A 22144-nucleotide genomic window follows, 5' to 3' on the forward strand; every position below is an offset into this window, starting at 1 on the left:
AACAAGCCCTTGAGAGTTGGAGGACCAAAGGGAAAACTGCTGCATTGGAGAGACAGGAGGAGGACTGGGAGGGGCTGAGCAGGAGACTTGAGAGCCTGTGCAAAAAGGCTGCAGTACCATCAAAAGGAAGCTAGAGGGCTGCTGTGTGCAGAGAGCCACTGAGGCTATAAAAGGGGCTGCACCCGCTCAGAGACCACCAGAGAAGAGCTGCCCAGAGGAGCTTCAGGACCGGGCTCTGCCACAGAGGTTCTGTGAGGAGTGTCTACAGAGAAGGAGCTGGAAGAGCAAGCTGCGGAGACCTCCAGGAAGAGAAGCTGTGAGGAGCGAGGTGGGAGAGACCAAGCTGCAGAGCGGAGCTGAAACCTGAGCTCTGTGGAGAGAGCTGCTGGAAGGAGCCCCTGGGAGAGCCTCTGAGAACCAGAGAGGGGAAGCTTTGCCCTCAAGCCTGCCTCAGGGAATTTGGAACAAGGTCATTTTGATTTGTTTGGTTCAGGTTCCATTCCCCCTAATAAAAAGCCTTAAACTTAGCTTGGTGTCAGTGGTCTCTTTCGATCCTGTACAACAACACGATGGCATTAATGGAAACTAGCAAGATTTTCCACATTGCCCGTTTTTCTCTGGTGCCCAGAAGGGCTCCAAAAGGCAGTGCCCATTTGCATGCTGCGGTGATGTGCCCTGCAAAACTGAGTGCTTTGCACCCCCTCTAGCTATGCTACTGGCCACCTTGCACCTCATCCTCCACCTGCCTCCTGGTGCTCGGGCAGAGGCAGCAGCAGCCAGTGGCCTGCCCAGCCCCTGTAGCCCAAGGGGGTCACAGGACCTTTGCAACTTGCATGTAGCTTATATGCAGGAAGGGGGGGAGTGCTAAGCCGACCTCCACGCTGCAGGGTGCGCTGTCGGCACAGCCGACTCCCTTGGGCAGAGCAGGGAGGAGTGCTGAGCCGCCCGCAGTGAAAAGAGAGGACGTTGCGAAGTTGTTGGCTCTGCGGTTTTCCTCCGGGAGAAGCTCAAATACCTGCGCGGGCGGGCGACAACAAACCCCAAAAGCTAACTCTGTGCTGCCCAGGACCCCGGGGAGGAAGAGGAGCAGGAGGGAGCCTGTCAGGAGAAGTGAGGAGGATCCCCTGGTGCTGCTAGCGGGGGGGGGGGGATTGGTATCACATGCACAAGAGCAGCAGGGGTTAGGAAAAGTTGGCAGCCTGCAAGCTCCTGGGAGACCCTGTGCACTGATGCACACCCTGCACACTTTGCACACTAATGCACGCTGCTTAACCCTGAGGCTCCCTGCAAAACTGAGTGCTTTGCACCCCCTCTAGCTATGCCACTGACCATCTCTTGCTTGCAATGCCTCCAGCTTGACCCTTCTTGTCAGCGCAGGGGCTGGCTCCAGCCCTCCTGGCCCCTGAGGCAGAGGGTCAAATGCTGCTCCTGTGCCAGCTTCTGATGGTCCTGAGCCCTGGAAGGGAGATGCAGGAGCGGAGCAGAAGAGGAAGTGCAGAGAAGAGGCCAGGGGGGGTGACAGCACTTGCTTCTCTTCCACAGTTCCTTTTTTGTTCAAGCTCCTTCTCTTGTTCCATCCAGGGGGTGGGAAGAGGGGTAGCAGCAGTGGAGGCGTGTAATGGATAGCAGGGACTTGCAGTGGGTGGGGATGCAGGTGAGGCAGTGCCTCCCCAACCTGAGCCCTTTGGAAAGCACTGCCACTGTGGGAGGTGCTCAAGCACTCCTTGCCAAAGGATGTGGAGATGGCATCTGGCCTGGATGCCTTTAAAAGGGGATTGGATACATTTCTGGAGGAAAAATCCATTACTGGTTACAAGCCATGATGTGTATGCACAACCTCCTAATTTTAGAAATGGGCTACGTCAGATGCAAGGGAGGGCACCAGGATGCAGGTCTCTTGTTATCTGGTGTGCTCCCTGGGCATTTGGTGGGGCGCTGTGAGATACAGGAAGCTGGACTGGATGGGCCTATGGCCTGATCCAGTGGGGCTCTTTTAGCAGTCACAACCCATGTGCCTCCCCACCCACTGTATGTCCCTGGTGGATAGACATAGGCACCCCCTCTTACACAGCTTAATAACCTTGCATCTGAGTATTCTGAGATAATAAACATCTTCAGACTTGTAGGGTCTCCTCCTTAGTTTTTGCTGACTTCAAACCACCCACCCCCAGCTTAACACTGGGATCTTTTTAGGAAGCTGCTTCAAGAGTTCTTGCCAAGTGATGTTGATGGACCCCCCCAAATTGGAGCTGCTCGTCGGGAATGGGTTTCAAAACCAGCAGTGCGTTTCAGGAGCTTCAGCCGGTCATGTGCAAGAAATGAGCTCTTTGCCTGCTGTTTCACGCTTCTCCCTTGGAACTTTTATTGTGGTGCACACGAGTGGCAGGCTGCCTCTGTCCTGCCTGGCTTGGCCAGCGGGCTCCTACGGCGGAGCCTGACCTCCTGTCATGTGACATCAGCTGTGACAATTGTCCCTTTTGTTTCAGAACTGAACTTTCCCCAGGACTGGGAAGAGCTGGAACTGAGTAAGAGCCACTGTGCAAAGAGCTGAACTTCTGTTTTCCTCTCACAAGCCCCAGAGAGGAAGAGACACCTCAAAGGGTGCAAAGGTGCCTGCAATCTGGGAGGAGAGTCTCTGCTTCTCTGGCAAGCAGCAGGCCCAGCAGTGTAAAGATCACCTCCCTGGCCCCGGAGCTCCCCCTGCACTGCACCTCAGAGAAGGTAAGAAACAGAAGAGTCTCTTCTGCACCTTCCCCAAACTTCAGCACCAGTGAGGTAAGATGCCCCTTTCTCCCCTCGGCGTGTGCCCCAGGACTTCAGGAGGGGGCTGGTGGCAGCCATAAGCAATAGCTGACTGTGTAAGCCCCTAACAGAGGATGGTGGTGAAAGGCAGGAGAGCCAGGCCTGAGCCCCAGCACATGGCTTTACTCCTGGATCAACCCTGGAACCTGCTGGATAGGAATGCCTGGGTTCTTGGTAGCGCAAAGCCAAATCTCCCATATCTTTGTCTTCCCAGCTCCCAGGCAATATATATTTGGAACAAGGGCCAGTGTATGTCACAGATGGTTAATTCCCTCTCCCCAGGGTACTTTGGGAACTAATTCTGGGAGGAAGAGTTCAGGATTTGTGGAGAAGTCTCCACGCTCTCACCAAACTAAGACTCCCAGATCAACTTCTAATGTAGTTATGCCTGAAAAATTAGCCCCCAAACAGAGGAGTGGAATTCAGTGCAGTGGAATTTGGTTTGAGCTCATGACCACTGACAGGCCTGGAGCCCACAAATCCTGGACTTTGCAAAGCAGGTCCATCCAGTCCAGCATGCAGCATCCCACAGTGGCCAAGCAGATGCCCCCGGGATGCTCCCCAGCGGGGCAGGCAGGAAGGCGGGAACCCTCTCTTGCTGTTACTGCCCAACATCTGGAGCGCAGGGGCTGGCTGCCCTTGAATATGGAGGCTCTATTCAGCGAACATGGTCAGGAACTGTGCAGCTGACGAGGAGCCCTGCTGGGTTAAGCTTCCTGCACCTTCAGTCCAGGGCCGGCCATAGGCCTCTGGGATCCTGCAGGCAGGGCACGAAGGCTGTTCCCCACCACCAGTGATGCTGAGAGGCCTGCTGCTCCAGGACAAGGTCTGGTTGTGGCCCATCACTGCTGAGTAGCCCGCCATTGTTGTTGGTCATTGCCCAGCCCTTCCCTCTCCATAGTCCTCTACATGGCTGAGGTGAAGCTGTGTCTTGCCTCCCATGGGGCCAGGGATTGGTGGGGAGGTGGAGCAGCCACTAGCCCTTCCCTCAGTCTCATTTCATGTGTCTCAACAGATGTGGGCAGGACGGCGCGTGGAGGAGCTGCCGACCCCCACGTTCACCGTGGACCTTGACGTGGCGAAGAGGAATGCGCAGCGGATGAGTGAGCGCTGCAGGGCCCTGGGGGTGAGCCTGCGGCCTCACATGAAAACACACAAGACACTGTGAGTGGAGTCTTCTGGCATGGCCTCCCCTCTGAGCAGAGCTTGAACCCTTCATCACTGTGCTGCCAGGCCTGTTCTGGGGGAACCTTCTCAAGAATGATGCTCTTTCTTAGAGGCCAGGCAGCCAAGCACCTTTGTGGTTTGCTTTCTTGCCTTGCTTCTGCAAAATCCTTGATGCTCATCCCTGGATTGGGCCTAACGGCCAGTCCCAAGCATGCTTACTAGGAAGTAAGCAGCACTGCAAATGGGTAGCAGTACGCTTTTGTCACCTGCCCTTTCCACTTGGGTGCTGCCCCCATTCTTCACTTTGGGGTGCCCTTCCTTCCTTCCTTCCTTCCTTCCTTCCTTCCTTCCTTCCTTCCTTTGCAAGCAGCTGCCTACAGTGCTGCTTGCTGCATCTCAAAAAAGACATTGCAGGAGTGGAAAAGGCAGCCTCTGTGGTGTCAAGGCTGGGGTATCAGGCTATGCCTGGGGGGACCTGGGTTCAAATCCTTACTCAGCCATGAAACTCTGAGTGATCCTTGGTCCACATTCGCTCATCCTAACCCATCTCATTCCGTTGTTGCAAGGATAAAATGGGGGAGGATGCATTCTACATACACTGCCCTGAGTTCCTTGTAAATAAAATGAGCCAGGCATTGGAACATCTCCCCTTAAACAAAAGCTTTGGGGCCTTTTAGCTTGGAAAAATCTATGTTCTGTATTAATGTGGGCAAAGTTTCTTCACTGCCTTGATTAAAATTAAGTTGAGCACATAGGTAAGTCCAGGAGCCAGGATGAACCCATCTTGATCCCCCAGGATGAACCCAGCTTGATCCTTGCCATAAAATGTTGCCTTGTGCAAAGTATCTTCTTTCACCACAAAGTCCTCTGCACATTATTCAGCAGGGCTTACTCCCAGGTAAAGATATGTAGGGATTGTGATTGTTATCTCCTGTTCTTCTCCAGTTTTCCATCCATTGTCCATAACACAGACCTACAAAACTAAGGGTCAGAAAAGTTTTTCCCAAACTTTATGGTGATTTAATATGAATTTGGGGTGCCGATTCCAAAAATGGCATCCGTTTTGCCCTATCACGTCTTGTTGTTGTTGTTGTTATTGTTATTAACAGTATTTATATACCGCTTTTCAACTAAAAGTTCACAAAGCGGTTTACAGAGAAAAATCAAATAACTAAATGGCTCACTGTCCCAAAAGGGCTCACAATCTAAAAAGATGCAAATGAATACCAGCAGACAGCCACTAGAACAGACACTGCTGGGGTGAGGTGGGCCAGTTACTCTCCCCCTGCTAAAAAAAAAAGGAGCACCCACTTGAAAAACTGCCTCTTACTAGTTTTGGAGATATAGTATAGTCTCATTAGTGAATGGTTCAAGCAGCTTCCTCATGAGGAAGCCATGGTGTAGGCTTCCTCATGAGGAAGTGGCATGAACCATTCACTAAAAAGGCGATGCCACATTCTCCCAAACTAGACGTGATAGGGCAAAACGGATGCCATTTTTGGAATCGGCACCCCAAATATACCCAGGAATTGGTGTAACTTTTAAGGAAGCGAAATGTGTGTTGGCTTGTGTAATCATTGGTTCGTGTCACGGGGGGGGAAGCATCCCAGAAATTTTCTTTAGCTCTCTGTGTTTGTTTTATATTTTGCTAATCCATTGGGAGATCATTTGAGCTGCCTATGAATTCCACATCTGAGCAATACCCAGCTTGGCTGCCTGTCCTGATTTGTTAATCAATCTCTTATGTGTATGAAAGGCAAATATCTCCTTGGTTGCATTGCTCATTGCGAGGCTCAAAAAACAGATCTGTAGCAAAGCTGTGACCCAGATTGAGAACCTGAGAGAGCCCCTTCTTCTTCTTGGTGCCCCTACCTTAGGGAGGGCGGAGACCTCATGACTGGGGGCACAAGGCGGAGAATCGTGGTGTCCACACTGGCTGAGGCCAGGTTCTTTGCGGATGGTGGCTTCGATGATATCTTGTATGCATACCCGCTGCCCTTTGACAAGGTGGATGAATGCGCTGCCTTGGCCGAGAGGCTGGAGAGCTTCCATGTGCTAGTAGACAGCCCTGAGGCCCTGGGTCTCTTGAAGAGGAGGAACCTGAGTCTGGGAAAGCGCTGGAAGGTGTGGCTGAAGATCGACTGTGAAAATGGCCGAGGTACCATGGGCCTTCCTGGGAACAGCATGGTGTGGCCAACTTGCCTCACCTGGGTAGGGCCAGGCAGGTAATGCCGAGGCATAGATGGATGGGATGGGGAAGAGCTTGGAAGAATCTGGTGTGAAACCTGGAGCCAGAGCAGAATTGGGTGGGGCTGGTTGAAGCCCAAGGGGGAGCTTGTGGAGCTCCAGGGGGCCTGGGTGGGGGTCCCAGCTGTTCACCCCTCCAGTCACTGGCCAAATGTAGCCCTGCTTGGCTCCAGCAAGGCAGCGGTATGGTGTGTATGATCATACCCTGCATTCCTCAGGACTCAGCTCCAACTGCTTGTGACCTGCTCTGGAGAGGGTTTCTATGTGGAAGCAACAGGAATCTGTGCTTAGGAAGTTGGAACCATGACCTAACTACACCCCTCGTCTGTGGTACCCCCACCTGCCACTAGGGGGCACTGCACTGCTTGTGATGTTGCTGGTGCTGCGTCTTATTGGAGCCCAGCCTGTGCTGCTCTCATTCCTGTCTCTGCTTTGTTTTCAGCTGGCCTGAGGCATGCTGATCCTGCTGCTCTTGACTTGGCCAAGGCCATTGCGGAGGGTGCCACAGAGCTAGCAGGCATCTATGCGCATTGTGGCAACTCCTACCACTGCCATGGGGTCTCTGAAATCCAGTCTGTTGCACGGGCGACCACCCTGTCGACCCTGGCGTTCCTCAACAAGTGAGTGTGATCCCAGGTGCTTGCTTCCGCTCTCCTCCAGGCTTGTCTTGTTGAAACCAACTCGGGTGTAAGGGTGCAGGAGTAAGGGTGCAGGAATCACTTGGCCGGATCAGACCCTGAGGGTTCTGTTTCCAGCCAGGGCTGGCCAAGTGCCAGGGGTGAAAAAGTCTCTCTTCCTTCTCAGCGTCCTCCACATGCATTCTTGGAGGTGGATGGGGAGAACTGGGACAACGGAGAGAAAATCAATCCCACATCTTCCGGTCCCGCTGCAGGGCAAGCTGTCTAAGCAGAGCCATGTGCTCCGTGACATGGTTCCCATTTTTGGCAGTGCTCTGTGGGCATGGGGTGGGGGTGGGGCATAGGGAAGAGACTCTAAAGTCTGACTTTGCATCAGATGTCCCAAAACCTGCTGGGGGAGGGGGAGTACTTCATCCTCTTGCAAATCTCTGGCCAGCTCTGTGCTTAACCCATTTATGCCCTGCCCACAAGTGTACACATTTGGTTCCTGTTGTGTATCTGCGACATTGGGCAGAAATGGCTTTAGGAAGTGCTCCTAAATCTGGAGTTGATCTTGAGCCCCTATGAGTGAAGGGGCAGAATGCGGATCAAAATGGGATCCAAAGGTGGTGAGAGTTGTGACAGAAAAGTGGGAGCATTCCTGAATCCTTGAACCAGAGGGATGGTGGAGGGGCAGGAACAACAAGTGTGCCTGGTGGTGTTGGCTGTTACTCCCTCTTGCCAACCCAGAGGCTCTGAGCCAGCCCAAAGGGGCAGCTGTAAGGATGGCTGCATCATTAAGGAACCTCTAAATACTTCTCCTGCCACCTTTTGAAAACCTCTCTTTTTCTTTTACTTTCCCTGTATTATTGTACTGAAATAGTTTTGGATGCCCCAGTTTCTTTTTCTCTTTCTTTCTGATCTTGCTCTTTCTTCTTTTGTCTTGTCATGATCTCTTCCTATCCTTCCTTACTCCTTTTACTTTCATCTTATATACATTTAAGTGAATGTACAAGTTTGCTCCTCATGCAGTACTTGTACACTTGTGATAAACAAGGATGGAGCAAAGGAGTGTGGGCATATTAACCCCCAAAAGGGAGGTGGAGATTGGGTAATATCCACTCTCATTTGTCACCTGCAGATTTTATGCAAGTAAAATGCATAATTTTATAAACTTATGTCGTGTCCTGTCCTACAACCCAGTTCTATCTCTGAGATACCCAGAAGTCCACCAACCAACCAACAGCCCCCCACCCCCCACCCCAGTGCTTGTACAATGCCATGCCAGCACAGGTCAAACACCTGGACAAAATGGGGGGGGGGGAATAGACTCTTCCTTGTTCCACCCAACGTACTCCAACGCATCTGTGAATATCATTTGTAAGCATTAAATAATACCAGGCATATGTGAGGATTTTGCATTTCACATATACAGTGGTGCCTCGCATAACGAAATTAATTCGTTCCGCAAGTCCTTTCGTTATGCAAGTTTTTCGTTTTGCGAAGCGCATTTTCCCATAGGAATGCATTGAAATTTAATTAATGCGTTCCTATGGGCAAGAAAAGTCAGAACAAAGTCAAATTTGGTTTACAAAGTGTTTATTAAGTGTTCTTTAAAGGCATACATACTGTAATGAGGATTTCAAAAACGGGGGGGGGATGCTGAGTGGGGAGCTTGAAGGCTGTAATCCTGTGCACACTTTCCTGGGAGCAAGCACAATGGGACTTACTTACATAAACTGACATGAAGATCCTCCCCTTACTAGGGTGAACAGGATCATAAACTGACATGAAGATCCTCCCCTTACTAGGGTGAACGGGATCATAAACTGGCATGAAGATCCTCCCCTTACTAGGGTGAACGGGATCATAAACTGACATGAAGATCCTCCCCTTACTAGGGTGGACGGGATCATAAACTGACATGAAGATCCTCCCCTTACTAGGGTGAACGGGATCATAAACTGACATGAAGATCCTCCCCTTACTAGGGTGAACAGGATCATAAACTGACATGAAGATCCTCCCCTTACTAGGGTGAAGGGGATCATAAACTGACATGAAGATCCTCCCCTTACTAGGGTGAACGGGATCATAAACTGGCATGAAGATCCTCCCCTTACTAGGGTGAAGGGGATCATAAACTGGCATGAAGATCCTCCCCTTACTAGGGTGAAGGGGATCATAAACTGACATGAAGATCCTCCCCTTACTAGGGTGAACGGGATCATAAACTGGCATGAAGATCCTCCCCTTAAAACAAACCAAAACAAACCAAAAAAAAAAATTCGTCTTGCGAAGCACGGGTCATAAAAATTCGTTGTGCAAGTTACCAAACTTCGCAAAACGCTTTCGTTCTGCGAGATTTTCGGTGCGCGGGGCATTTGTTATGCGAGGTACCACTGTATCTGGGAATATGCGGGGAATGCAGACAAAGATTAAGACACCCCTTGATCCTGGGTGAAGTAGTAGAGACATGGCAGAGCACTTTGAGATGGGTATGTGCACTGGCACAAGGACGACTAGATTCCCCTCTTCTGATTTCAAAAGCTGGCTAGTGCCAAACGTCCAACACTTCCAGTTCTTGAGTTTCATCAGGTCCTTGCCCACTTAGTCATCCGGCTGTTCTTTCTGGGGATTGGCCTTGGCCCGCTTGTCCCTAAGAAAGCTCTGCTGGATGAGACCACAATCCCCTCTGATCCAGCACCCCATCTCAGGCGCCTCCTAGAAACTCGCGTGTTGGGCTTGAAGGCAAGGGCCCTCTTCTGTTGTGGCCAGAGATCACCTGGCGTGCATTTAAAGCTGCCTCAGAACATGGAGGCTCAACCCATACCTCGCCATCCCCTCCATGAATGTGTTTGATCCCCTTTGGCAGTCCCCCGGCCTCTTGTGGCAGCAAGTTCCAGGGGTTGATTCTGCACTGCGCAACATGCTTATCCCCTGGAACATCATAGCCAGCTTCTCTGGGATGACAGTGGCTCCAACATCCTCCCTCTCCCCACTTGCTGTGCTGCTGGAGTTCAGGAGGCTGGTCATAAATGCTGGTCTCTGGCCTGCCTTTATGACCCCCAGATGGCGACACCCTACCTAGAGCTTCCTGCATCAACCTCCTCCAAGAGGGAGGGCAAAGATGTGCCCGCCTGGCTTCCTCAGGCCTTCAGGTGAGCGCCTGGCCTTTGAAGCTGCCTCTTCAAAGCCACCGAAGGGGTGCAGCTGCCTGACCTACCCCTGCCACTCCCACATCCCTGGGAGTGCCCCCTCTGTCCCCTCCTCACTCTCACAAAGCCAGGTCCCAGTTCACATCCAGGAGCGAATGGGTTTAGCACTTGGCTGCAAAAGACAAGGGGGGAGGAAGAAACCAGCCCCCAGGTTCCCAGATCCTCCTCCTCCTGAACTTTCTGCTGGTTGTGATTAATTGGAGCGGCAATGGGAACCATAAACACTCCCAAAAATGTTTGCTGCCTCAAGGCCTGGAGGATCTTCTCTTGCTGCCTGCTGCAGCTTCTTTTGTTTGCCACAAGATAAAAACCAAAGCAAGCACAGCAAGGAAAAGGCTCCTTTTGACTTGGGAATGCTGTGCTTAAGATCTCAAAGCTTGCAGTGACATCTCAAGAGTCAGCAGTGTTATGTACTACAGCAGGATTCCACAGCAGAGAGTCTTGACTGGCTGACAGTTTCGGTCAGACAAAAGAAAGTACTTCACACAGCTTATAGAACTCATGGCCACAAGATAGGCTGATGACCACTGACTGAGATATCTTTGTGGTCCCATGATATGAGAGCCCAGGTGGTGTAGTGGTTTGGGAGGTGAACTTAGACCTGGAAGATCCAGGTTCAAATTCCCCCTCAGTCATGAAGCTTCCTGGGTGACCTTGGGCCAGTCACGCTCTCTCATCCTCACCTACCTCACAAGGTTGTTGTGAGGACAAAAGGAGGGGAGTAGTTGTGTACACCGCCCTGAGCTCTCTGGAGGAAGGGCAGTATAAAAATGTGAAAAATAAATGTACTAATAGCACATGACAGATCATGTGGTCGGTCTGTGGAACTCCTTGCCGCAGGATGTGGTGACGGCATCTGGCCTGGACGCCTTTAAAAGGGGATTGGACAAGTTTCTGGAGGAAAAATCCATTATGGGTTACAAGCCATGATGTGTATGTGCAACCTCCTGATTTTAGAAATGGGTTATGTCAGAATGCCAGATGCAAGGGAGGGCACCAGGATGAGGTCTCTTGTTATCTGGTGTGCTCCCTGGGGCATTTGGTGGGCCGCTGTGAGATCCAGGAAGCTGGACTAGATGGGCCTATGGCCTGATCCAGTGGGGCTGTTCTTATGGTGCAGCAAACTTATAGAACTGAGGTTGCAATCCTTTGTATGCTTACCTGGGAGTAAATCCAACTGACTCCATTAGAACTTACTTCTGAGTAGACACTCCTAGGATTGCCCTGTAAGTAGGCATGGTTTAGCCACAGCCTGCCTCATGTAAGCTACCTAGAAAGAAAGGCAGGACATAGATGTAAGAAATAATTTCTTTTAAAGAGACAAATTCATGAAGGAGGGTCTATCAATAATTACTGACCATGATAGCAGGATAGAACCTCCACGTGCAGAGGCAGTTACCTCTGAATACCAGCTTCTGGGAGCACGGAGAAGCATTTTGCATCATGCTGGCAAGTTTCATGGAGGCATCTTCTTTAAATTATTCTTAATTTGTTGTAAATGTTGCAAAAATGTGGAGTGTCCTTATAAATTAATAACCAGCAATTGTAAAACAAAAGGCCATTCTTAGAAACAATATTCGTTACAAATTCATCAAAACATGGCTAAAACTGAACATGGAACACTCATTCTCACAATGTCTGAAATCCAGTTTCCAGCACTGACATCCATTGAAATATTTTTGGCTGCTCTTGTGTAATAAGGCCTTGTCCCACCCTGTTGCAGTGCCATACAGTTCCAAGTCCCAAAAGGCATGATGCATTTCTGAACATCCATCTGCAAACTTGAAGCCTAGAATCTTACCTTTGTAAAAAAGAAGAAAAAGAACTTGGAGTTCAGTGGCTTAGCTAGAGGGGGTGCAAAGCACTAAGTTTTGCAGGGAGCTACTCCATAGTGTGCAAGTAGCCTGTCCCCCTCCCCTTCAGAGCCATTCCGGGGGGGGGGGCAAAATGGAGGCATTCGCCTCCCTGCATTGACCCCTATTTTGCTCCCCCACCCAGCATGGCTCCTGCTTGCACACTGCAGGGAGGCTCCCTGCAAAACTTAGTGCTTTGCACCCCCTCTAGCTACACCACTGTTTGAGGGTCTAATCTGGATTTTAGAGCTGAATGCCAGAAGTGTAGCTAGAGGAGCGGCCACAGGACATGGGTCTCCTGCTGTCTTGTGTGCTCCCAGAGGCATCTGGTGGGCCACTGTGAGATACAGGAAGCTGGAGTCGCAGGGCCTGGACCTGATCCAGCAGGGCTCTTCCTTTAAGCTTTCTGCTCAGGCTGCAGGACTCTAGATGGGTCTTCCACACTGTTCTGTGCATTCAAAGCCCTGCCATATTCGTGACCGCTGGTGGTATTTGGCCCGGTGTGGGATCTGCCTGGGGAAGGTGTGGGAGAGAGTATGGCCATTTTCAGTGCAGCCTGAAACCTTCTGCTCGTCGAGCTGCCCAGGGACAGGGCAGGCGGATTAGGGCTCTTCCTGCCTTGCTGTAGCAAACCCACATCAGAGCAGTGGAGTTATTATTAGCCTTGCTGGGTGTGCAGAAGGAGATTTCTCCTGCTGCATCTTAGTGGCTCTTTCTCCTGCTGTTGCTGACCAGATTGCCTTCAAGGAAGGAATGCCTGCCAGATGTTTCTCTTGAAAAATCCCCCCTCCCGCCAGGCTGGCTTCTGAGTGGGGGTGGAGGAAAGTGAAGGGTCCGGGAACAAAAGGTTGGTGTTTTTCAAGGATAAACGTGAGCCCAACACCCTTTAAGGAATGAGTCTGATCTGGTAAATTCCACTATCAGACAAGCCATCAAGTGGAGGGGGTGTCAGGCAAACCCCTGCAATGCACAGAAAACATCTCTATTGGTTCAGACAAGCAGGAAACCCAGCAGGGCAATTACCTGGATGGGCATCCTGTGCTGTTCTGTGGCATCCACCCATGCAGGGTAGACCAGTGGCAGTCTTCAGCTTGTGGTGTGTGGCTGAAGGGGGTGTGTTTCCTCCAGGGGCTGGAGCAGGCAGCCAGTGTCACAGATGGCCTCCTCTGGTTTGGGGCTGTCACAGGAGCACCTTACCTCCTGCACCAGAGCAAGGTCCAGAGAGGGCAGTCCTGTCTTACGAGATCTACTTTGTTCTCTACCAGAACCTGGAGGGCCACCAAGCAGAGCCCAGGTGCGAAGCAGGGCTGGTGGGGTCACCACTGAGGTGATCCTACACTTACAAGTCTGCCTCTGAGCTGCTGCAGATCATGGCTTTGAACACCACCCTCTAGAACTGGTAGAAACAGCTGCCTGAGGACCACGCAGGATTGCCCAGTGTTTCCACAGTGTTAGCACAGGAGCAGCAGCCACAGAAGGTCACTTTTTTTTTGTTTTCACTTGCTGGTACTACGAAGTTGGGAATCAGGAAGCCCTGATTCTTCCGAACTCTACCAGCAAATCCTTGTCTCCCTTGCACCTGCCCCAGGTCTGGGCTCTCCAACCATGAGGCATTTGGGTGCCTTTGGGATGCAAATAAGCAGGGCTCAGTCTTTCTCCCCTGCATCTTGAACTCTTGTTACACCAACTCTCTGAGTGGGGGGGGGCTTAGCCCCCAGTTTGCTCTTAGTTGCAGAACCAGCACCCTGGGCTTCTCCACTTTCATGCAGAAGGGGCAGTCCTACCCATGTGGGAGTGAAGAGGGGGTGCCACTTGTCGCCTCCACCTTTGAAAAGTATGTGCGTTAAATATAATGTATTGCAAAACTGCTTCCCGACCAACAGGAGTAAAAGGTTTAACTTAACTCACGAAAGTATTTCCCATCAGCCCTAACTTATTTCAATGTCTTCCCCCACTTTTTGGTCCTCAAAGCGGCTTATAGTAAAAAGAGTTTTAAAAATACAGAACCAATAGCATAAAATGCCCCAAGACATGGCATGCAAGGGATTAAGACCACAATCGGGATCAGATCATTTGTCCCTTGGTCTTTGCCCAAACGGAGCTGTCAGGAAACAGGGGTGCTGCAGTGTTTGGGAGAAGAGCCTGGCTTCCTGCCCAGAGCATCCTGGCATTCCAGCGGCCTCTGCTGCTGCCCTGTTATTTATGGGCTGACGTAGCTCGCTCCAGCTGGATTCCGTTGATGCTCTCCAGGCACTGAGCTGAAGCAAGATGCGGCCAGGCTTTTGCCTCTCCTTCTCCAGGCACCTCTTCCTTCTTCCTGTGATCATCAAAGAAGGGGAAGGGGAGCAAATGTCAAGTTTTTGCCAGCAGCCCTTAGAATCTGCTTGGAGGCAGGCTGTGCAGCATGGCCTTTCCCAGTTTGAAGAGACACTTGGCCAACAGCCAGAGGCAAAGAAGGAAGGCCCACAGCCAGGGAGACAGACCAGGGACAGACTGCACTTGCTCCCGGTGTGGAAGGAATTGTCACTCCCGAATTGGCCTTTTCAGCCAAACTAGATGCTGTTCCAGAACCACCTTTCAGAGCGCGATACCAGAGTCTTTCGAGACTGAAGGTTGCCTACTACTACCTTAGAATTGCCTGACTGTCCTACAGAAAAACCACCTTTTTCAGGAGGGGGGAATAGAGCTGAAGACAGGCAGGCCGGAGGCAAATGGGGAATCTGCCTGTTGATCCCTGTAGGGTTTGCAAGAGAGTGGCCGGGACTTCTGGCTTCCAGTGGTTGAACTACAGCAGCACCAGGAGCAGGCTTTGGTGTGGAAGGAAGATGGGCTCAGCCCTGGCCCTAACAACAGATTTCTGGGCAGCATATGTGCTGAGAGGCACCCCTTGGTTCTTCATTCCATTATAGAAATCGATGGAAAGGCCACACCTGGAGTATTGCGTCTGGTTCTGGTCGCCACATCTCAAAAAAGACATAGTGGAAATGGAAAAGGTGCAAAAGAGAGTGACTAAGGTGATTACTGGGCTGGGGCACCTTCCTTATGAGGAAAGGCTACGGCGTTTGGACCCTTCAGCCTAGAAAAGAGGTTCCTCAGGGGGGACATGATTGAGACATACAAAATTATGCAGGGGATAGACAGAGTGGATAGAGGGATGTTCTTTTCCCTCTCATACAACACCAGAACCAGGGGACATCCACTAAAATTGAGTGTCCGGAGAGTTAGGACAGGGAAAAGAAAATATTTATTTACCCAGTTAGACTGTGGAACTCCTTGCCACAGGATTTGGTGATGGCATCTGGCCTGAATGCCTTTAAAAGGGGATTGGACAAATTTCTGAAGGAAAGGTCCATCACAGATTACAAGCCATGATGGGAATGTGCAACCTACTGATTTTAGAAGTGGGTTACTTCAGAATGGAGGGCACCAGGATGCAGGTAGTTTGTTGTCTTGTGTGCTTCCTGAGGCATCTGGTGGACCATTGAGATACAGGGAGATGGGCATTTGGCCTGATCTAGCAGGGCTCTTCTGGTATTCATTTGCGTTTGAGTGGAAAGGCAAAGCAGGTCATCCACACCTGAAGGCTGCCGGCCTCTGGCTCCAGCGTGAGGCAGAAAAGGCTCTTTAGTGGTTGCTGCTCTTTCCACACTGTGGAGTAAACTGAAGCAGCTGCTTCATAGGAGGCTTTAGATGGGGGGAAGGTTCCTTTCCTTGGGCTTTGTGCAAGATTGCCCCCCTGCTAATTGGTGAAAGGGGTTTTGTTTTGTGCTTTTGGGGGGGGGGAGTAGTTTTTCCACCTCTTCTCCAAAACGTCCCTGGCCAGTCACATTTATGTCATTCCCAAAGGCCATCCTTCCTTTTTTTGATTTCTCAATAGCTGTGGAGGTAGAGCAGCCAGGATCAGGACCATACTATGGGAAGGGGGGCTCCACCTGGCATGGTTCCAGGATGAGCCCCCCCTTCCCATAGCATAGTCCCCACCTAGACTTTCCCAGGGTTGCCTTGCTAGCCTGATGTGGAGTTTGGCCCAAAGAGAGGGTGTCTGGGAGACACCTGTGAGCCTCTGAGGGCTGTCCGGGGCATTCAGCAGCAAAACCAACCAGGGTGAGGACGCTGGGCTCATTGGGTGTGGGGGGTATGGGCTGCACCAGAGTTAGGAGCTACCGCGTCGCGCAATGCACTGTTGGATGTGGAATGGCCGGCAGAGTGCAGTGCAAAAATCGCTCCTTCCGTTCAAAAGGCCAAAAAAACCCGAAGGAAAAAAATGCATGGAGCCCTATGGAAAGTGAGCCGCATCATGCGTTTACTCTCGAGTAGGCATACTTGCCTTAGTCCGTTGGAAAGGGCAGGCTGAGAGGAATCCAACGACACCACAATGGTCCCGATCCAATGAATGCAGCCCCCCAAAAACACCCGAGAAGCTCCCCCCTCCCAGCTGCAAGTCTGAGCCCGAAACAAAGCCACGTGGTCACGTTTACTCACAAGTAGGCAGACTTGCCTTAGTTGAGGCAGGCTGAGAGGCTCCAAGGACGTCAGAATGGTCCTCATCCAATGAGTGCAGCCCCAAAAAACACTGGGGAAGGAGTTCCTCCCTGCCAGCTGCCTCCCTCCCAGTCTATGGAGCCCTATGGAAAGCAAAGCAGCTGCACAGTCGTGTTTACTCATGAGTAGGCAGACGTGCCTTGGCTGGTGGTCAGGCCATACAAAGGGGAATGTGAGGACACCAGAACGGTCCCGATCCAATGGAGCTGCTCCAGAAGGCAGCCTCCCCCCCAAAAAAGAACAAAAAAGAGGCTTGAATGGTAAGGGGAAAGTTTTCTATTGTGAAGCCAGGAGGGTCTTTATTCTGATGTGCCTGAATTGGGCACTGGGAGGGCTGAAGAGCTCACTGATTCTTTTGGGGGGGGGGGGGGTTGTTATTGCAGGCAGACTACAGAGTAAGCTCCATTGACCACTATGGGATTTACTTCAGAGTAGATTCACTTGGAGGAACAGGACTGGCTCCCCCTTATTTAATTATTTTATTTTAGTTTAATTATTTATAATTATTTATTTTAATTTGCTTGATGATGTCACTTCCAATGGGTCCTGGACAGATTGTCATTCTAAAAAGTGGGTCCCAGTGCTAAAAGTTTGAGAACTGCTGCAATAAGCTGTTAGTAAGTTGACATGGGGGGGTGCATGTGTGAGACTCTACAAGTTTTCAAAATCACTAAAATCAGAATTTGGAGGAATAAGACTATCATGTTATATATCAATCAATGCGTAATTTCATGCAGAATGCAATGAAACAATCCACATTGAAATATCTGTGTTCTAACAAAAGGTACAGCCAAAAAACCAGTGGGGGCGGGGTGATGGTACATCACCACGCCCACCTGGGGCATTGCCCCGCCCACTACATGGGGTGACACACAGACCTCCTGCACCAGGTGACGCGAATCCTAGTGACGCCACTAGCTGGGCTTCCAGCCTCCAGAGTTGTTGGTGTCCACAGCCAGTGCTGACAGGCTGCTTGGGAACTTTCGCTGCAGTTCCATTTTCTGTGCCTTGTGAGCTGCTTTGGGAGTTGCTTTTGTGGAAAGCAGCATCCAAGTGCAGTAGTGGTGCCTGGTGCTGAGCTCCTCGTCTCTGCTTTCTCACCGTCAGGCTGCAGCAAGCAGGGGTGGCCTGTCCCATCTCCAGCATTGGCTCCACACCATCCTGCAGTCACCCGGTGCCGGAAATGGCCAAGCTCCAGGAAGTCCACCCTGGGAACTACATCTTCTATGGTAAGCCTTGCAAGGTTCCTGCAGCCATGAACTCCTGTGGAAGCCTGGACCAGAGTGTGTGCCTGCTGGCAGTCATTTATTTATCTCCTGGCCTTCCCCCCCCCCGTCAAAGTGTGCTGTGAGTGAGTGTGTGTGTGTGTGTTCTAAGAAACCTCAAAGAAAGCAAACTCACCAGGCCTTGCAGTTTCCTTAATCCAGGGAAAATTCCTAACTGCAAAAACAGTCCAGGTACAAAATCCACACCTAGTACAGGATAACATAAAAGCTACGTACACGTCACGTACAACCATAATAGTCTGTACAGGCGTACGTAATTCTCAGATCTCTTTCAGAACAGCCTAAAATGCCCTGCCCTCATTTGAATGAGCTCCCTGGAGACAGTTATTTAAAAAATAAAAGTTGTTCCTTAAAACAAGTTTAAAAAGAAAATTCCTCATGCCAGTCCTGTGGGAAGTGGGGATTCCAACCCAGGAACCCTGATCTGAGTCCACGGCACTCTCCACTCTGCCAGAGGTTCGCAGAAAGTCAGGTTTGGATCGCAAAGTGCCAGTCTTCTGGCCATGGCAAAGCTTTGGAATGTGAGTGCGCCACTGCCCTTTGATCAGGTCTGACCAATGTGCAAGCTGCCCCAGTGTTGGCCATGGTCAACACTGTGGTCTGTGGTCTTTCCCAGCCAGTTGCCGGGCAGCTTTTTAATTGCCAGGGATCCAACTCAGGAACTTCTGCTTTGAGGGCACATGCTCAACCCTGGCCTGTGCAGGCAACACATGGAAAAGGTTACTCTGAGATGCAGACTCCACCTGGGTTGCACTGGAAAGATCCGAAGGTCTGGCAGGCATCAGGACAAGTCCGGGGCTCTGCTCAGTGTACTCTCCCTGCATAATTTATGTAGATTTACCATTCCATTTCCAGCCTAACACATTCCATGTGTCCTCCCCCCTCCCCCAAGGGATCGTTCCAAAGCAGGCCCAAAGTGGAAGGAATTATGGTAATCTGTCCTTAGTGGTTAGAACATGCAAAGCTGACCAGACTGCACAAGTGACCCAGGAGGTTCTTGGCAGCAGCACCAAGGTTCGTAGAGGTGCTCTTGAAGAAGCAGATGATCCAATAGGTCCTCTGCCCATTGCTGCTGCATGCGCTCTGAGAGTTACTTCGCATCCTTTGTGCTGTGGCGAGTTTCTGGGAGGTACCTCTCTGTGTGATTTATCTTCTCGGATGGGAAAATGTCCTGGGCTGTTCTTGGAGAAAAATCTCTGCATATGTTCAGGGGCACTCTCTGCCTTGAGCAAACCTGCAGGGAAACTGGTACTAGTACATGTGTGATTTGAGAGGTTCCAGTTCTTGAGACTGTCCCTTTCTAAAGCATGTCCAGGGTCTGATGCCAGGATTCCAGATCATATTAAGCACAACAGACTGAAGGTGGAGAGGAGGAGAGATTGTCCAGACTTCAGACAGCTCGGGCTCTAGGGGTGCTGGCTACCAGTCCAAGCAGACCAGAAGCAGTTGGGGTGACTGAGCCTGGCAGGGATCCTGTTCTGGAGCAGCAGACAAAGGTCAGAGGCACCAGAGGCTACTGCGCAGTGGACGCCAGGCAGGGCCAAGAGCCAAGGGGGTGTTGGGGTAAGGAGCAGTGCTGAAGCTCAGGCCTTGCACCAGAGACAGAAAGTCAGTGAGGATTGAACAGAACCAGTTTGCTCAGACCAAGGTGCCAGTGCCCTGGTTCTACTTGACAGGACCTTGCCAGTGAGGATTTGGGGGCCAGAGGCCTCAATGGTGCACTCGCGGCACACAGCTTAAATCTGCCAGACTCACAGTGGCAGTTGGTGCCCAAGGTCCGGCCCTGGAGCCTGCCTGCCTGCTGGAAGCCCTGGTACAAGGAGACCCACCTGGCCACTACCTGTTCCATGTGACCTTCCCCCAAACCTTTGGCTTCTGGAGTTGTGAAGAGTGTGACCTCGCCTGGCTCTCTCTGCAGTCCTGGCTCCAGCAGCGCCTTTCTCTCTTCAGATGTCCAGCAGATGATGATTGGCTCTTGCCAGCTGGAGGACGTCGCCGTCCGGGTCCTGACGAGGGTCATCGGCCACTACCCGCATCGCAACCAGCTGCTGGTGGACTGTGGTTGGACTGGGCTCAGTCTCCACAGCCTGGGCCAGTTGCCCACGGGCTATGCCCTGGTGGAAGGCCATCCCAGCCTCAAGTAAAGGAAGCTCGTGTTCTTCCTAGGTGTGGGTGTGAGACCGGTGTGTGTGTGTGTGTGTGTGTGATCATGCTCCATGGGCAGCCCCAGGCAACAACAACTCTCCCAGCCCTCGTCCATACCTGTCAGAAGGAGGACTTCCTGGGTTGGCCCAAAGGCTGTCCTATGCCAGCATCCTGTTGCTAACATGGGTGCAAAGGCAAACAGTCCACACAGAAAGAAAGACAATCAAACAATCAAGAAAGAGGTGAATGAACAATGGCCAGGAAGAGGGACAATGTGAATCTTCTGCCCCTGCCAAATATTTGCACCTCTTTAACAAGGTGCAAGATTTTGCAAGAGGAACAAACAAAATAGAGTGAAAGCAGGTGGGCATCCTGGGATGTGGCCTGGAGTGTCCTTAAGCCACACCTCATGCAAATATCACAAGCACATGTCAGAAAAATGCTGCCGCTGTGGATTAACTACGTAGACTCTAGAGCAGCCATTTTCAACCGTTTTCATCTCACGGCACACTGACAAACTGCTGATTGTCAAGGCACGCCATTGGTTTTTTGAGAAACGACAAGGCGCACTGCACTGCTGGTGGGAGGCTTACAACCCCCAATGGCTAATAAGTGACCCTCCCCCACACTTCCACGGCAAACCTTTCACCATGCACCAATATTGGTGCTATGGCTGCTCTAGAGCCTCAAAAAGAAATCACCTTTGAGGCCTTCCTGACATAGAGTAGCCCTATGGAATGAGAGCCAAGGAGTGCCAGAGTGGGGCTGGCCCTGGGATTGCCTGGAGATGGAGGCCTGAAAAATACTGGAGGCTCATTTCCCTCACCCCCCTCCTTTGCAGGCTTGTGGGGATGACCCAGGAACACGGCAAAATCGAGCCCATTTCGGGGAAGCTGGACTTCACCAAATACCGCCTGGGAAGCCTTCTGGCACTTATTCCTTACCACGTAAGTCTGTCTCTCTCTTCCACCACTTCTCTACGTACGTGTTTGCTTGCTGGTGGGGAGAATTTTGTTCCCTCCCCACCAAGTAGCGCCAATGCTTCTGTGTGCAACTGGCTGCCCTCCTCATGCTGGTCTCTTTCACACAACCCCTTGGTCTGCCCCTTTGTGTCTATGACAGGCCTGCGCCACGGCTGCCATGCACCCCTTGTACTACATCCACACCAGTGGCCGTGTGGTGGCTACATGGAAGCCTGTCAGAGGTTGGTAAAGAAGAGGAACTGAGCCAAATCTGCAGAATGGCCTGGCCAGGAGGGGCCTTCTGAAGGACGAATGGTGTTTTTCTTTCTGGTTGAAATTGTCTCAGTTTTAATAACAAAAAGGAGAAACATATTTCAAAAGTAAAATTCTTTCAAGCCTGATACATTGACAGCATGTATTCCAGCAATCCAATCGACAGAGCATAATCATTTATCCATGACTGTGATGTGCTAAGCATCCTTTTCTTTGATGCGCTAAATCACTCCACTTGTCCATCCACACAATGGCCAAAGATCTCAGAAGCCCTTCTCTACCCGAGGAGAAGGACCTTGAGTACTGCCAGTGAAGGGCCCCAAACAAGGCCATTATTAACCTGCTCCTCATAGCAAATTTAACTGCAAGTCCTTTATTTCCCGGGATGTTAAACAGAACCAACATTGGTTGCGTAGTTAGAACTTCCTGCGTCAGAGAGAAAAGGTGAGAACTGCCTCCAAAAAGCCTGAGTGACAGAAGAGTCTCCCACAACCTGGATTTGGTCTGGATGCAGCTCTGAGCATTTCCAGCACTTAAACCAAGTGCTGCAGCAAACCCTGTAGCTGTGTGCAAGGAGAGGGGACTTAAAACTGCACCAGTGCTCCCGCCTCACCCTGCCCCTGTGGCAGTACATTCACCACAGGTGTGAAAGCTTGGTTTGGAGACCTGCGAGAGCGCCACCAGTGTATGCCCCTTTCTGTACAGCACCAGAAGCATCTCTTTGCTTCTGCCAAAGTTCTCCTCCAAAAAAAGCAGCTGCTGTCCCTCAGCTGGGGTGGCCCCGAGGTTCTCAGAGAGGCTGCAGCCAGACCACTCTTGTAAACTGCTTGGGTTTGTGGGCTCAGAAACAAACCCCCTGCCCCCACCCCACCCATCCCCTTAACAGAGGGATTAAGAGCAACTTACACACAAGTTGGCCAGAACAGCAGTAATAAAAAGATCCCAGGACTTGAAAGGGATCCAGCCAGTGGATCATAAAATTCTATTGCCCTCCCCTTCCCGGTGGGGGAATTTTGATTGCACTTTGGTCCT

The 22144-nt window shown here is 51.2% G+C and overlaps 1 protein-coding gene across 1 annotated transcript; it reads left to right on the plus strand.

Annotated features, from left to right (window-relative positions):
• Positions 1-963: 963 nt before the first annotated feature.
• On the plus strand, positions 964-21231 carry LOC136654426 (D-serine dehydratase-like). The gene is made up of 9 exons (XM_066631444.1): positions 964-1110; positions 2487-2721; positions 3818-3966; positions 5847-6127; positions 6659-6836; positions 17554-17675; positions 19683-19872; positions 20719-20824; positions 21000-21231. Exons 3-9 carry the CDS (start codon positions 3818-3820, stop codon positions 21087-21089), a joined length of 1116 nt encoding a protein of 371 aa, XP_066487541.1. The 5' UTR covers positions 964-1110; positions 2487-2721; the 3' UTR covers positions 21090-21231.
• Positions 21232-22144: the final 913 nt, after the last annotated feature.

The sequence above is a fragment of the Tiliqua scincoides genome, chromosome 5 (genome assembly GCF_035046505.1).
Source record: "Tiliqua scincoides isolate rTilSci1 chromosome 5, rTilSci1.hap2, whole genome shotgun sequence".
Taxonomy (NCBI): domain Eukaryota; kingdom Metazoa; phylum Chordata; class Lepidosauria; order Squamata; family Scincidae; genus Tiliqua; species Tiliqua scincoides.

Bases quoted from the DNA above. Each gene is read 5' to 3' on its own strand.
- LOC136654426 (XM_066631444.1), top strand. From the start codon at position 3,818: ATGTGGGCAGGACGGCGCGTGGAGGAGCTGCCGACCCCCACGTTCACC. The intron at 17,676-19,682 runs GTAAGCCTTGCA...TTCTCTCTTCAG, and splicing joins TGGGAACTACATCTTCTATG to ATGTCCAGCAGATGATGATT. The intron at 20,825-20,999 runs GTAAGTCTGTCT...TGTCTATGACAG, and splicing joins TGGCACTTATTCCTTACCAC to GCCTGCGCCACGGCTGCCAT.